At 38.7% G+C, this 13650-nt stretch overlaps 1 protein-coding gene across 1 annotated transcript in view; it reads right to left on the reverse strand.

Moving 5' to 3' along the window:
- Positions 1–10526: 10526 nt before the first annotated feature.
- Positions 10527–13650, reverse strand: part of kdm4b (lysine (K)-specific demethylase 4B) — a 101187-nt gene continuing 98063 nt past the window's right edge. The window contains exons 21-22 of the mRNA XM_056447399.1: positions 11437–11529; positions 10527–11250 (exon numbers count right to left, since the gene is read on the reverse strand). Coding sequence (XP_056303374.1) covers positions 10921–11250; positions 11437–11529 — 423 coding nt within the window. The 3' untranslated portion in view covers positions 10527–10920. The remainder of the gene's footprint in view (positions 11251–11436; positions 11530–13650) is intronic.

A 13650-nucleotide genomic window follows, 5' to 3' on the forward strand; every position in this document is an offset into this window, starting at 1 on the left:
TCTCTCTATATTTACAGTCTGTTCTTGAAGGTCATAACTGAAAGCAATTGCAGCTAGGCGAGATGTAATTTTTTATTCCTGCTCGCGATCGCTAGTCGTTTTCATTCTTAGATCATTTGTCATACGTATATTTCTGGTTCATTTTCTAGGAGGAGAAAGACATTTCGTGAATCTGCCAGAAGTTTGTTTCTCCAACTTTGACGACCTTAAATCTGACGCTAACGGACATGCACTGAAAGGCACAAAACTCCCATTTTGATTTCATGGGTCTTTCAAGGCCTTCCACAGGCTAAAGGCTAATTGTATCTGAAATGAGGTTTTAAGCGGCCGAATTAGCTGAGGTCGGAGGACACAGTGTTTCAACGGCTGATCTGAGACCAGCTTCTCTGACTATTATAACTCAAAAGTGTCTGTGGAGAGATCATTGTGCAGAAAAGTTTCACTTTCCGCCTGATGGCTTGTACCGCTATTTGAAGGAATTAGCTGTTAGCGAAAGAATTCGCTTAAAATAATTTACATAAAGGCTTCTCTTAAGGGTTTGTTCACTAATAATTAGCTTAACCATGATTTACAGATGTCTTTTAGCATTTTGCTTTAGTAAATGAACAATTAGCATAAACATCACTCAGATTTTTTACCGTTTCGCATTAGTTAGCTACCAATTAGCTTAAGTTAGCTTAGTTTTGTGTTAGTCCCTTAAACTAACTAAAAATTAGCCTAAATATGATTTACTCAAATACATCCTTAGTTTTGCGTCAGTTACTGCGATTAGACAACAATAAGCCTATACATGATTTGCACAGACGTCTTTTAGCATTTTGCATTAGCAAATTAACAATTAGCATAAGCAACACTAAAGATTTTAAAGGTTTCACATCAGTTAGCTAACAATTAGCTTAAGCATGATTTGCACAGATGTCTTAGTATTTTGATTTAGTACAATAAAAACTAGCATACACAATATTTACTCAAAGTTTCAAAGGTTTTGCATCAGTTAGCGCAGTTAGCATAAGTGTAATCTGCATAAATACTTTGAGTTTTGTGTTAGTCACTTAAACTAGCTAAAAATTTGCCTAAATATGAATTCCTCAAAGAAATCTTTAGTTTTGCTTCAGTTATTGCAATTAGATAAAGATTAGCCTAATTGTGTTTTGTACAGATATCTTTTAGCATTTTGGTTTAGTAAATAAACAATTAGCATAAACATCACTCAAAATTTTAAAGGTTTCACTTCAGTTAGCTAACAATTAGCTAAAACATGATTTGCTAAAAGACTTTAAAGGTTTTGTTTTTAGTAAAAATAAAAAATAATAATTAGCATAAGTGTAATCTGCATAAATATTTTGAGAGTTTTGTGTTAGTCATTTAAACTAGCTAAAAATGGGCCTAAATATGATTTACTCAAAGAAATCTTTAGTTTGGCGTCAGTTACTGCGATTAGACAACAATTAGCCTAAATGTGATTTGCACAGGCATCTTTTAGCATTTTGTTTTAGTAAATAAACAATTAGCATGAACATCACTCAAAATTTTAAAGGTTTTACTTCAGTTAGCTAACAATTAGCTTAAACATGATTTGCACAGATGTCTTGGTATTTTGTTAAGTACAACAAAAACTAGCATACACAATATTTAGTCAAAGTTTTAAAGGTTTTGCATCAGTTACTGCAGTTAGCATAAGTGTAATCTTCATAAATATTTTTAGAGTTTTGTGTTAGCCACTTAAACTAGCTAAAAATGAGCCTAAATACGATTTACTCAAAGAAATCGTTAGTTTTGCTTCAGTTACTGCGATTAACGATTAGCCTACTTGTGATTTGTACAGATATCTTTTAGCATTTTGTTTTAGTAAATTAACAATTAGCATAAGCAACACTAAAGATTTTAAAGGTTTCGCATCAGTTAGCTAACAATTAGCTTAAACATGATTTGCACAGATGTCTTGGTATTTTGTTTTATTACATTAAAAACTAGCGTACACTGTATTTATTCAAAGTTTTAAAGGTTTTGCGTCAGTTACTACAGTTAGCTAAAGTGTAATCTGCATAAATACTTTTAGAGTTTTGTGTTAGCCACCTTAACTAGCTAAAAATTAGCCTAAATACTTAGGTACTTAGTTTTGTGTCAGTTACTTCAATTAGATAACGATTAGAATTAGCATGATTAACAAAAAGACATTAAAGGTTTTTAATTCAAATGATTCTTTTCATATCTCAGGGTTTAAGTTGGCTTAAAATGACCACAAACATTAATTATTTAAGATCACTTTTTGGGTATGTACTAGTTACTGCAATTAGCTAAAAATTACAGTTTACATTTGTTTAAAGATGTTATTGTTAGCAACTATAGATAAAGATGTGGTTTTGTGTGGGTTAGCTAAAACATTTGCTAAAACATTTTTTGTGTAAAGACTTATTTGGTTTAGTGACAGTCACAGTTAAAAATTAACTTAAGCATGATTTATTGGCAAACTCTGAGGGTTAGCTAAAATAGCTTAAGATTAACTTAAAAACAAATAGTTAAAACACCTTTACAAGTTTAAACCTGATTCACTCATAAGATTTTGTGTTAAAATCATTTATTCAAAATCTTTAGGATTTTTTGCTAGTTACTTGATAAAAATAGATTTGTTCAAATAGCTGTGTTAGTTAGCTAATTAGCTTAAACTTGATTTGCTCAAAGATTTCTTTAAAAAGTTTCATGACAGTTTCTTCAAGTTGCTAAAAATGAGGCTATTTTTGAGTTTTTTCTACTTTAGCTAGCTAGAAATTTGCTTAACCATGATTTGTTCAAACGGTTCTTATAGGGTTTTGTGTTGATTAGCTAATTAGCTAAAACATGGTACACTCACAGACTTCAAGTTACTGCAATTAGCAAAACTTATATTAGCTCACTCAAAAGTTTCTTTTAGAGTTTTTTGTTTACTTCAGCTAGCTAAAAAATAGCTTAAACATGATTTGTTCAAACATTCTTTAGGGTATGGTGATGATTAGCTAATTAGCTAAAACATGACTGATGCACATACTTTTTAAAGACTTCTTTTTGGAGCTTTTTTACTAGTTCCTTCAGCTAGCTAAAAACATGCTTAGCCAAGAATCGTTCAAACACATTTTTTAGGGTTCTGTGTTGATTAGCCAATTAGCTAAAATGGTATACTCATAGCTTTCTTTAAGGGTTTTGTATCTGTTACCGCAATTAGCAAAACTTAGCTTAAATTAATTTACTGAAAGGCTTGTTTTGGAGTTTCATTTTACTTCAGCTAGCTAAAAATGAGTCTAAACATGATTTGTCCAAACACTTCTTTTAAGATTTTGTGATGATTAGCTAATTAGCTAAAACATGACTGATGCACATACTTTTTAAAGACTTGGAGCTTTTTTACTAGTTAATTCAGCTAGCTAAAAACTTGCTTAGCCAATAATTGTTCAAACACGTCTTCTAAGGTTTTGTGTTGATTAGCTAATTAGCTAAAACATGGTAAACTCACAGACTTATTTAAAGGGTTTTGTATCTATTACTGCAATTAGCAAAAAAAATGCTTAGCTAAATTAACTCAAAGATATCTTTTGGAGTTTTTTTTTTACTTCAGTTAGCTAAAGATTAGCATACCCATGATTTGTACAAACACTTCTCTTAGGGTCCTGTGTTGATTCGATAATTAGCCAAAACACTGTATATTCACAGACTTCTTTAAGGGTTTTGTATTTGTTACTGCAATTAGAAAATTAGCTTAAACTTGATTTACGCCAAGGCTTCTTTGAGGGTTCTATGCTAGTTACTGCAATTAGCTTTATATATAAACAGAACAAATGACCTCATTTAGCTGCTGAGCTATCGCGTATGTGTGTGTGTGGCTAGCCATTTCAGAGACGCTAATAAATAGAGGCGAGCTCTGCGTATCAGATCCCTCATCCACTTCTGGACTAATGGAGCGTTTAGGAGCTTTCGCAGGAGAGGAGCGATTAGTTTGTCGTCCCTGACTGGACAAAGATGCTTCATTAGCATGCCAGTAACTCACGACGCTGTTTTTCATTAAACTTAGAGGACGACTTATACATCTCTCTCTCTCTCTCTCTCTCACACATACACGCATTTGTATTCAAAGAGCGTCTGAAAACAACCCTGAAACTCCGCTCATATTCAGAATACAGCATACTGCGATACAAGTATTACTTCTGAAGCCTTTACGCTGTATTTAAAGATAACACTTGAACATTTATCATACAATAAATGCAATAAACTAAATGTTTAACAATATATTTGGTTAGCTTTGCAATACTATATATATATATATATATATATATATATATATATATATATATATATATATATATATATATATATATATATATATGTCATTTACTTAAATATATCATTTAAATCATTCATGGAGCTGAATGTAGTAAATAGTAAATAACGTCGAAAATAAACCTGTGCAAACAATCTAGCCTCTATAACCAGATTATTTAACAAAAGATGATTACTGCAGTAAAATATCTGTAGTCTTTTAATAAGCATGATGTGCACAAGATAGAGATGATATGAAAAGTGAATTGTTTGTTTTGAAATTTGTGAGACGGATTTTGTCCAATAATAAACCCGAAACACACGTGGCTGTTTTCATGCGATGAACTCGGCCAATCGTGTAATATCAGTGTCGTCATCAGAGTCGCTCTTCAGATGCTGCAGGGCCTAAATCAGTCGTCTGATCTCGGAGCGCTGTCGTGGTACTTTGATGCCACATGTGACAGTCACGTAGCGTCGGCGCAGCATCAATCCAGACAAAGTTTCTAACCAGCATGCACTGCTTTAAGACAGATTTCGATCGATCTGCGCAGCGCTGCATGAAGTCGAACGCACCTACTGGTACACGTCAACACCTAATATGTGATTAGGCAGTGCAGTCACATGACCGGTGATCTCACTTTGGCCGACACTAAATTCTCCTTTAGTATTTGCGCTGTCCCGATCCATATTATCAAAGCATGCCTTGTCTTTCTCTAAATGCATTTTAATATCTGTAATTGCAAATCTGGCAGGATCCCAGCGGCCCGTTCTGGCCGTGGAGACGCGGGGGGAATATTAATGTCATCCGCTGAGCGACGGGTCAGAGCCACGCTGGTGAATTTGTGTTGGGCTGCGCTGGCTGTAATTATGAGGGTTCGCGATCACATCAAACGGGCTGCCGCGGCGACGGGGTCATCAGGGGTCATGCAGAAACCCGCTGTCGACACGCCGGGGCCCCGTCTCATCTGAAGACTTCAAAACAACATCAGCGGCTTCAAAGATGGAGATCCAGATGCGGAGCACGTCTCTGAGCAACGGCAGAGAGAGAGAGAGCGAGAGAGAGAGAGAGAGAGAGAGAGAGAGAGAGATAAAGATTGAAGAAGAAAAAAAGAGAAGAGCAAAGAGAATAAGAAAAATAGGAAGAGAAAAACAGAACAGATAGATAGATAGATCAGTTGATAGATGAATGGATGGATGGATGGATGGATGGATGGATGGATGGATGGATGGATGGATGGACGGACAGATAGACAATAGATAGAGGGGTGGGTGGATGGATAAACCAACAGATGGCTTCATAGATAGATGGATGGATGGATGGATGGATGGATGGATGGATGGATGGATTGACAATAGATAGATAGATAGATAGATAGATAGATAGATAGATAGATAGATAGATAGATAGATAGATAGATAGATAGATAGATAGATAGATAGATAGATAGATAGATAGATAGATAGATAGATAGATTGGTGGGTGGATGGAAGGATAAACCAACAGTTGACTTCATACATAGATAGATAGACGGACGGACAGATAGATAGATCAGTTGATGGATGGATGGATGGATGGATGGATGGATGGATGGATGGATGGATGGATGGATGGATGGACGGACGGATAGGCAACAGATAGAGGGGTGGGTGGATGGAAAAACCAACAGTTCACTTCATAGATAGATAGATAGATAGATAGATAGATAGATAGATAGATAGATAGATAGATAGATAGATAGATAGATAGATAGATAGATGGGATGGTGGATGGATAGAGGGGATTGTGGATGGATGATGGGAAAGTTGCATAGATAGATAGATAGATAGATAGATAGATAGATAGATAGATAGATAGATAGATAGATAGATAGATAGATAGATAGATAGATAGATAGATAGATAGATAGATAGATAGATAGATAGATAGACCAACAGTTGACTTCATAGATAGATAGATAGATAGATAGATAGATAGATAGATAGATAGATAGATAGATAGATAGATAGATAGATAGATAGATAGATAGATAGATAGATAGATAGATAGAAACAAGAACCATTTACTAGAACGACTCACTGAATAACGACTCTTATGAATCCTGTCGTGTCCTCTGAACGACTCTTTTAGGCAGAGCAGTTTCATAAGCAGCTGCTCGTGTGTTTGGCCTCGTCTTGATTTCTGCATGTTGTTCTTTTGCAGATCTGAAACTCTGTAAGTCATCCGAGCTCAACGTACCGCACACACTGAGCTAATGAAGATCCGCAGCAGGTAATGAGCGCAGGTGTCATGTCACATTTCTTCACTTCGGCCCCTACAGAGGCAGCTGAGGCTAGAAATATCCCTATAAGAGCACTCAGAACTTCACGAACTGAGTTTGTTGCGTGACTGTCTGTGTAACCGCGCGGTGGATTATGGGAGCCGCAGCGGCGCCAAACAAATCCTGACTGACGGCTCATTTCAGCTGCGCACAACAATTAGACAATATTTTAAAAGCCTAATTGTTTTTTAATCAGATAAAGGCACATTTAGAGCAGCTAAATGTCAATGAGGGGTTCGATTTGACAAAATAACTCTCAACCAGATTAATCCTTTTGCCTCGGATGATTCACGGTAGGCTATTTTTTCCCTCAGTGGTTTATTTTTAATAGCTCGGGTCTCCGAGAAAAGCTTTTAATCCGTTTGCGAACATTTGTAATTAATAAACAGCAATTTACTGACCTCTGAACTTTATGAAAGTACCCGAGTGGAGTTTTAAAAAGCAATTTATATTAAAAAAATGAGCCATTTTTCAAGTGTACTTATGATTGACATGCTAAAAAAGCAATTAGAGACAATTGTGATAAGGATTTTAAAAATCGTTTTGATTGTGGGGGAAATGGACTAATTTTTGAACTGATTCATTACAAAGAAGCAATCAAATATTATGTTTGTTTTTTTTTTACAAACTGGCCACTTTTTTAGGTACACCTTACTAGTACCAGGTTGGACCCCATTTTGCCTTCAGAACTGCCTTAATCCTTCATGGCGTAGATTCAACAAGCTACTGGAAGTATACCTCAGAGATTTTGCTCCATATTGACATGAGGTTGCTGCAGATTTGTCGGCTGCACATCCATAATGCGAATCTCCCGTTCCACCACATCCCAAAGGTGCTCTATTGGATTGAGTTCTGGTGACAGTGGAGGCCACTTGAGTACAGTGAACTAGGCTTGGGCTGTAATACGGTTTACCACAGGATCTAAAAATAGCAATGGTATCTGTTTTAATACCGTTTTACCGTCATAAAAAACAATACACTTATATACGAGACATGGATTAAATATTAAATATAATTTACTTAATGCCTAAAAATGCGTATGCATGGCTTTCATAACAGTTTGGCAGTATAATAGCAGTATTTGGCAGTATTTCAGGTTTCGATCAAATGAGAAGGGATAGGCAGTAAATACAGATGAGGCAAATTGTGCAACATAAATGTGACCATGAGAGATGGAAATACCTTAAACCTAAGGTCGCATATACGTTATTCCGTTTCTGAATGGTTTAGGCACAAGCCAACAGTTTGGTGACGCAGTCTGAGCCTTATTATTATTATTTTTTATTAAGCACGGTAATACCGTATACTAAGGTAAAATAAGGAGGTTTGATGGTAATAAAATTTGGATACCGCCTAAGCCTACAATGAATTCCTTGTCATGTTCAAGAAACCAGTCTGAGATGATTCACACTTTATGACATGGTGCGTTATCCTGCTGGAAGTAGCCATCAGAAGAGGGGTACACTATGGTCATAAAGAGTTGGACATGGTCAGCAACAATACTCAGGTAGGCTGTGGTGCTGACACGATGATCAATTGGTACTAAAGGACCCAAAGTGTGTCAGGAAAATATCCCCCACACCATTACACCACCACCACCAGCCTGAACCGTTGATACAAGGCAGGATGGATCCATGCTTTCATGTCGTTGATGTCAAATTCTGACCCGACCATCTGAATTTCGCAGCAGAAATCGAGACTCATCAGACCAGGCAATGTTTCTTCAATCTTCTATTGTCCAGTTTTGGTGAGCCTGTGTGAATTGTAGCCTCAGTTTCCTGTTTTTAGCTGACAGGAGTGGCACCCAGTGTGGTCTTCGGCTGTTGTAGCCCATCCGCCACAAGGTTGGACGTGTTGTGTGTTCAGAGATGCTCTTCTGCAGACCTCGGTTGTAACGAGTGCTTATTTGAGTTACTGTTGCCTTTCTATCAGCTGGAACCAGTCTGGCCATTCTCCTCTGACCTCTGGCATCAACAAGACATTTGCCCCCACAGAACTGCCGCTCACTGGATATTTCCTTTTTCTGACCATTCTCTGTAAATCCTAGAGATGGTTGTGCATGAAAATCCCAGTAGATCAGCAGTCTTTGAAATACTCAGACCAGCCCATCTGGCACCAACAACCATGCCACGTACAAAGTCTCTTAAATCCCCTTTCTTTCTTATTCTGATGCTCTGTTTAAACTGCAGCAGATCGACTTGACCATGTCTAAATGCATTGACCTGCTGCCATGTGATTGGCTGATTAGAATTTTGCGTTAACAAGCAGTTGTACCTAAAAAGGTGACTGAACAGTGTGGTGTCCCTCGAGGCTTTATATTAGGTCTATTACAGTTTCACACCTTGTGCATGTGGGCAGTGACATTTCCAGCTATACTGACCAGATTTGCATAATGTAGCATTTTAAGTATTTTTGTGGCTTATTTGTTGCCTGTATATGAAATGAATCAAAATGTACCTTTAATATTAAATGCAATACTAAAATAACCTTTAATGTTTACTTCCCCAGAAAATGACTTGAGTTTTTCTACATTCCAAGGAAATAAACCAACACAAAGCACAGTTTCACTTCACATTTTATTAGAATCTTTCCTATTACTTCTGCACAGATAAACATTTGCCATCATCAGTATGCAAGCCGTGTTGGGTTATTTCATTAAACTTGCCTCTCGTGACGTTTCGGTGTTAATGCAAGGCAGAAACTTCAAGAACAGAGGAGTACAAATGCCACTGACACACCGAGTCTAGTCTTGGAGCGGCCGTAGGCGTCGCTGACAGGTGGAAAACAACAAACGGAAACGTTGAGACGAAAACGGACAGTCGTCACATCAAAAAGAACGCGCTCGAGACGGTGTAGAAGATATAACCTCAGTACGCACTTCATCCTAAAAGATTAAAGGTGTAATTTGGATTATAAATCATTCCAATAATAAAAAAACAAGCGTAAAGAAGCGCTGTCAAATTAATGCAAGTGTTCACAAATAATGCAAAGGGAATTAATGCTATCACGCCTTTTTCTTTTCTGTCACACGTCTTGACTTTTCATGCATTTATTTATTTATTTATTCTGCATCTTGGACGCTTCTTTGAACTCTTTGGCATGCTAAAGCAATCACTTCTAAAAAGATCTAATCCCAGCCTTTGTTTCTGAATGAACCGAGGGGCCTTGAAGTGAATTCTCGATGCTAATTGGACGAGTAACCAGTGATACGTCACGAGATCAAACAAGATGGAGAAACAACAAAAAAGGAGAAAACAAATTCAAAGCGACACCCAGACCCTTTATTAGAACGTGACATGGCATTCGATAAGACTAGAAGTTACACTGAAGAAGAATGTCGATGTTCAGGACGTCTAGTATGTACACCTCATCCCAACGCCCCTCAGTAGTCTACGACCTCTATAGCACCTTGAGAAGGCGGATTGCGCATGTTTAACATCACCTATGACTATACGCTTAAATGTACGCCAATCTCCTCGATTAAAAAAAAAAGATCAATTCCACTTTTTTTTTTCGTTTTTTTTTCGTTAAATCTCCCGACACAGCGTTTGCAAAGTTGCACCGAAAATAATAAATCAATAAAAATAATAATCATAACAACAGTAAATATAATAAAAAACAGACAAGGTGAATAGTATTTCAATATCAACGTCTACCAAGTATGCTACAAAAAAACCCATTCATCTGGCGCTGAAAAACATTTTATCGTCGATTATAGAAGTATACATAAAGACGCGCGAGATCTATCGCAATGCGTATGCTAACCAAAACAAACAAACAAACAAACTGTAGCTTCTGATGCTGCCATAATTGTGATTTCCTTTATACAAATATTAAATCTATATGTGACAAAAGACGTTTAAATACTTGTTAAATCCCAGCTAAAACTCTTCCTGTGGTCTCTCTCCCCCCCCCCCCCCCCCCATCCCTGCCCGAACACTTGAGAAATATCGGAAACTGTACAGATATAGACTGGCTGTTTGATCTGTGACCGGGTGGCGTGTTTAGAGTAGAGTTAGAAAAATATTTAGCACTCATTAGAGAAAAGAAAAAGTCCGTTTTAAAGTAAACAGCACATACAGTAAGTGATCGTTCCGCTGGTCGGATCTTTTCGTTTATTGAAAGAGGGATTGTGGAAGAGCGCGGCATCCCCCAAGGCTCTGTACTGGGTCCGTTCCGGCTTCAGTCTATAGTGACACACATGCGTCCCACGCGCACCATCAATGGGTGGGAGGACTCGGATTAGCACAACAGCGAATAAATGAAACAAAGACATGCAAGTGAATGAATTGAAAGTCTGTAAGCGTTAGCTGCTTCAATACATAGGCTCAAGGCCAGGCTCGCCGTCTTCTGCAGGAAAGTCCGACTTGAGGAGAGACTCCATGTAGGCGATGTAGCTGGAGCTGTGGGTGTAACTCTCGCTGGGTTCTGGGGGCGCTGAAATGGGAAGTGCAGCTGGTGGCAAGCAAGGGGCAGTGCTGGTGTTTGCGGTAATACTAGCGGGCAGGAAAGTGGAGACTAGCTCAGGAGGTAGCACCGTGGGCTCGATGGCTAACGTGGGCGGCGGGGTCGGCAGACGAGGGCGTTTTGCGGCCAGAGGTTCGTCTGATGGTTGAGCCTGAGGTTGCTGCTGGTTCACAGTCGCCTGTTGAAAAGGAAAAAGTACACCATTATTCTAGAGTGACGTCAATCACAGCTCTCTCAAATGGACTGCATTGTTAGCTTGAAAACCTTCAGGCCTGACAAACACTCAAGTTGTAAAGTGTTAAACTTGCACTTAGACTTCACAATGATGAATTTCTGTGCGCAGAAAGCGAATAAAAGCTCTTACCAGACGAGACATGACCCTCTTGGGCAGCTCTTGGTCCAGAGAGTGAATCTCGCTGCGCTTCAGTAAGAGCTGCGTCTCGTCCTGAAACTCCACCTGCAAAGTAATAACAGTCCGTTTAGACGGCTTGGATGCTTCCTGGAAACACTTTCCATGATATGATCCAAGTTTGCTTGCAACTAGCATCGCTTCCAAGCTTTTGTTACCGTCTGCATGAGGACTATCTTGCTAGTACCCTTGGGAAGCTGTTTTCCTGTTATTCAGGCACAGCTCTATCTACATAAATAGCATTGCATTTATCCCGAAATGCACCTTTAGCACAACAAACACCAACAAGCTGCCAACTTTTAATCAGTTAGTAATCAACATCCAATTCTCAACAGTTATGAGAGACGTTTCAGGCTTTTAGATGTCCAGTTACTGATGGTCTGTTGTGGGTTGGAGAACATCACTTATTAAAGAAAAAAGTCAGATATACAACAAAGTTTAATGCAGGGGAGCCCAAACTCGATTCTGGGGGCCGGTGTCCTACATATTTTAGTTCCAACCCCAATTAAACCCACATGAACCAGCTAATCAACGCTGGTTTTCTACGTACAGTTGTCCCCCGTTATTCACAGGAGTTACGTTTTAAAAATAACCCTCAATAAGTGAAATCCGCAAAGTAGTCAGCTTTATTTTTTACCATTATTATAGATGTGTTAAACCCCTCACTACACACTTTATACACTTTCCTCAGACAGGCGTTACCATTTTCACACTTTTCTCTCGTTTAAAAACTCTGAAAGCGGCTAAGCGGGGGATCCTGATAAAGTTTGTGAAAGAAACTCCCCAAGGCTCTGTTTTTAGTCTATTTCACCTTCAGTCTTTAGCAGTGGTCTCAAACTCAATTCCCGGAGGGCCGCAGCTCTGCACAGTTTAGCTTCAGCCACCTCCAACTCACATCTGCTTAATAGTCTCTAGTAGTCTTGAACACCTTGATTAGTTGGATCAGCTGTGTTTAATTAGGGTATGAGCAAAACTGCAGAGCTGTGGCTCTCCAGGAATCTAGTTTGAGACCTATGTATTACAGGGTTCCCACTTCCAAACCAGAATGTCAACTTCCCTGAGTGTTCCCTACTCAATGTTCAACTTAACCACACCGTCAGGGCTCTGTGAACTTGGTTTGTGAAGCAGCATTTTCTGTATTGTATGTACGTCAAAAGCAAGTATGCTATGGCTAGGGCCACACGAAAACGGCGCGCGCAGAAATCTGCAGATTTTTAGCCCATCATTGAGTCTATTTATTTCAGGCATGTCCAAACTCAGTCCTGGAGGGCCGGTGTCCTGCAAAGTTTAGTTCCAACCCCAATCAGACACACCTGGGCTAGCTAATCAAGCACACACTAGGCTTTCTAGAAACATCCTTGCAGGTGTGTTGAGGCAGGTTGGAGCTAAAATCTGCAGGACACCGACCCTCCAGGACAGAGTTTGGACACCCCTGATTTATTTACTTGTGTGAATTTATATTTATTCAGTTTTTAAATTAATTTCAATAATATTATTGTCTGATATGACTTTTAGGTGTGTGTCCTAAAAGGTTGAAAACCCCTGCTCTATAGTATCCCTCAAATATAATTAATGGGTGTAACACAACAGTGAATTTGTTTGGGCTGCTCAATAACAGAAATGATAGAAATAATAGAAAAAAATAATGATATTAAAAATAAAAAACAAAAACAAATCACAATTATTTTGTCAAATTTGAATCATGATTCATTAAACGATGAGCGTCTGATACGTCCTAAACTATTTTTGACTGATTTATTTCAAATGCATTTAATATTATTATTATTACTCATTCATTCATTCATTTTCTGCCACTTTTCCGGGGCCGGGTCGCGAGGGCAGCAGTGTTAGGAGCGAACCCCAGACGTCCCTCTCCCCCCAGACACTTTCTCCAGCTCCTCCGGGGGGATCCCGAGGCGTTCCCAGGCCAGCCGACAGACATTCCCCGAGGCCTCCTCCCGGTGGGACATGTCTGGAACACCTCCCTAGGTAGGCGTCCAGGAGACATCCGAAACAGATCTCCAAGCCACCTCAGCTGACTTCTCTCGATGTGGAGGAGCAGCAGCTCTACTCTGAGCTCCTCCCGGGTGACAGAACTCCTGACCCCATCCATAAGAGTGCGCCCTGCCACCCTTCAAAGGAAACTCATTTCGGCTGCTTGTATCCGAG

This window comes from Danio aesculapii, chromosome 22 (assembly GCF_903798145.1).
Source record: "Danio aesculapii chromosome 22, fDanAes4.1, whole genome shotgun sequence".
Lineage (NCBI taxonomy): Eukaryota > Metazoa > Chordata > Actinopteri > Cypriniformes > Danionidae > Danio > Danio aesculapii.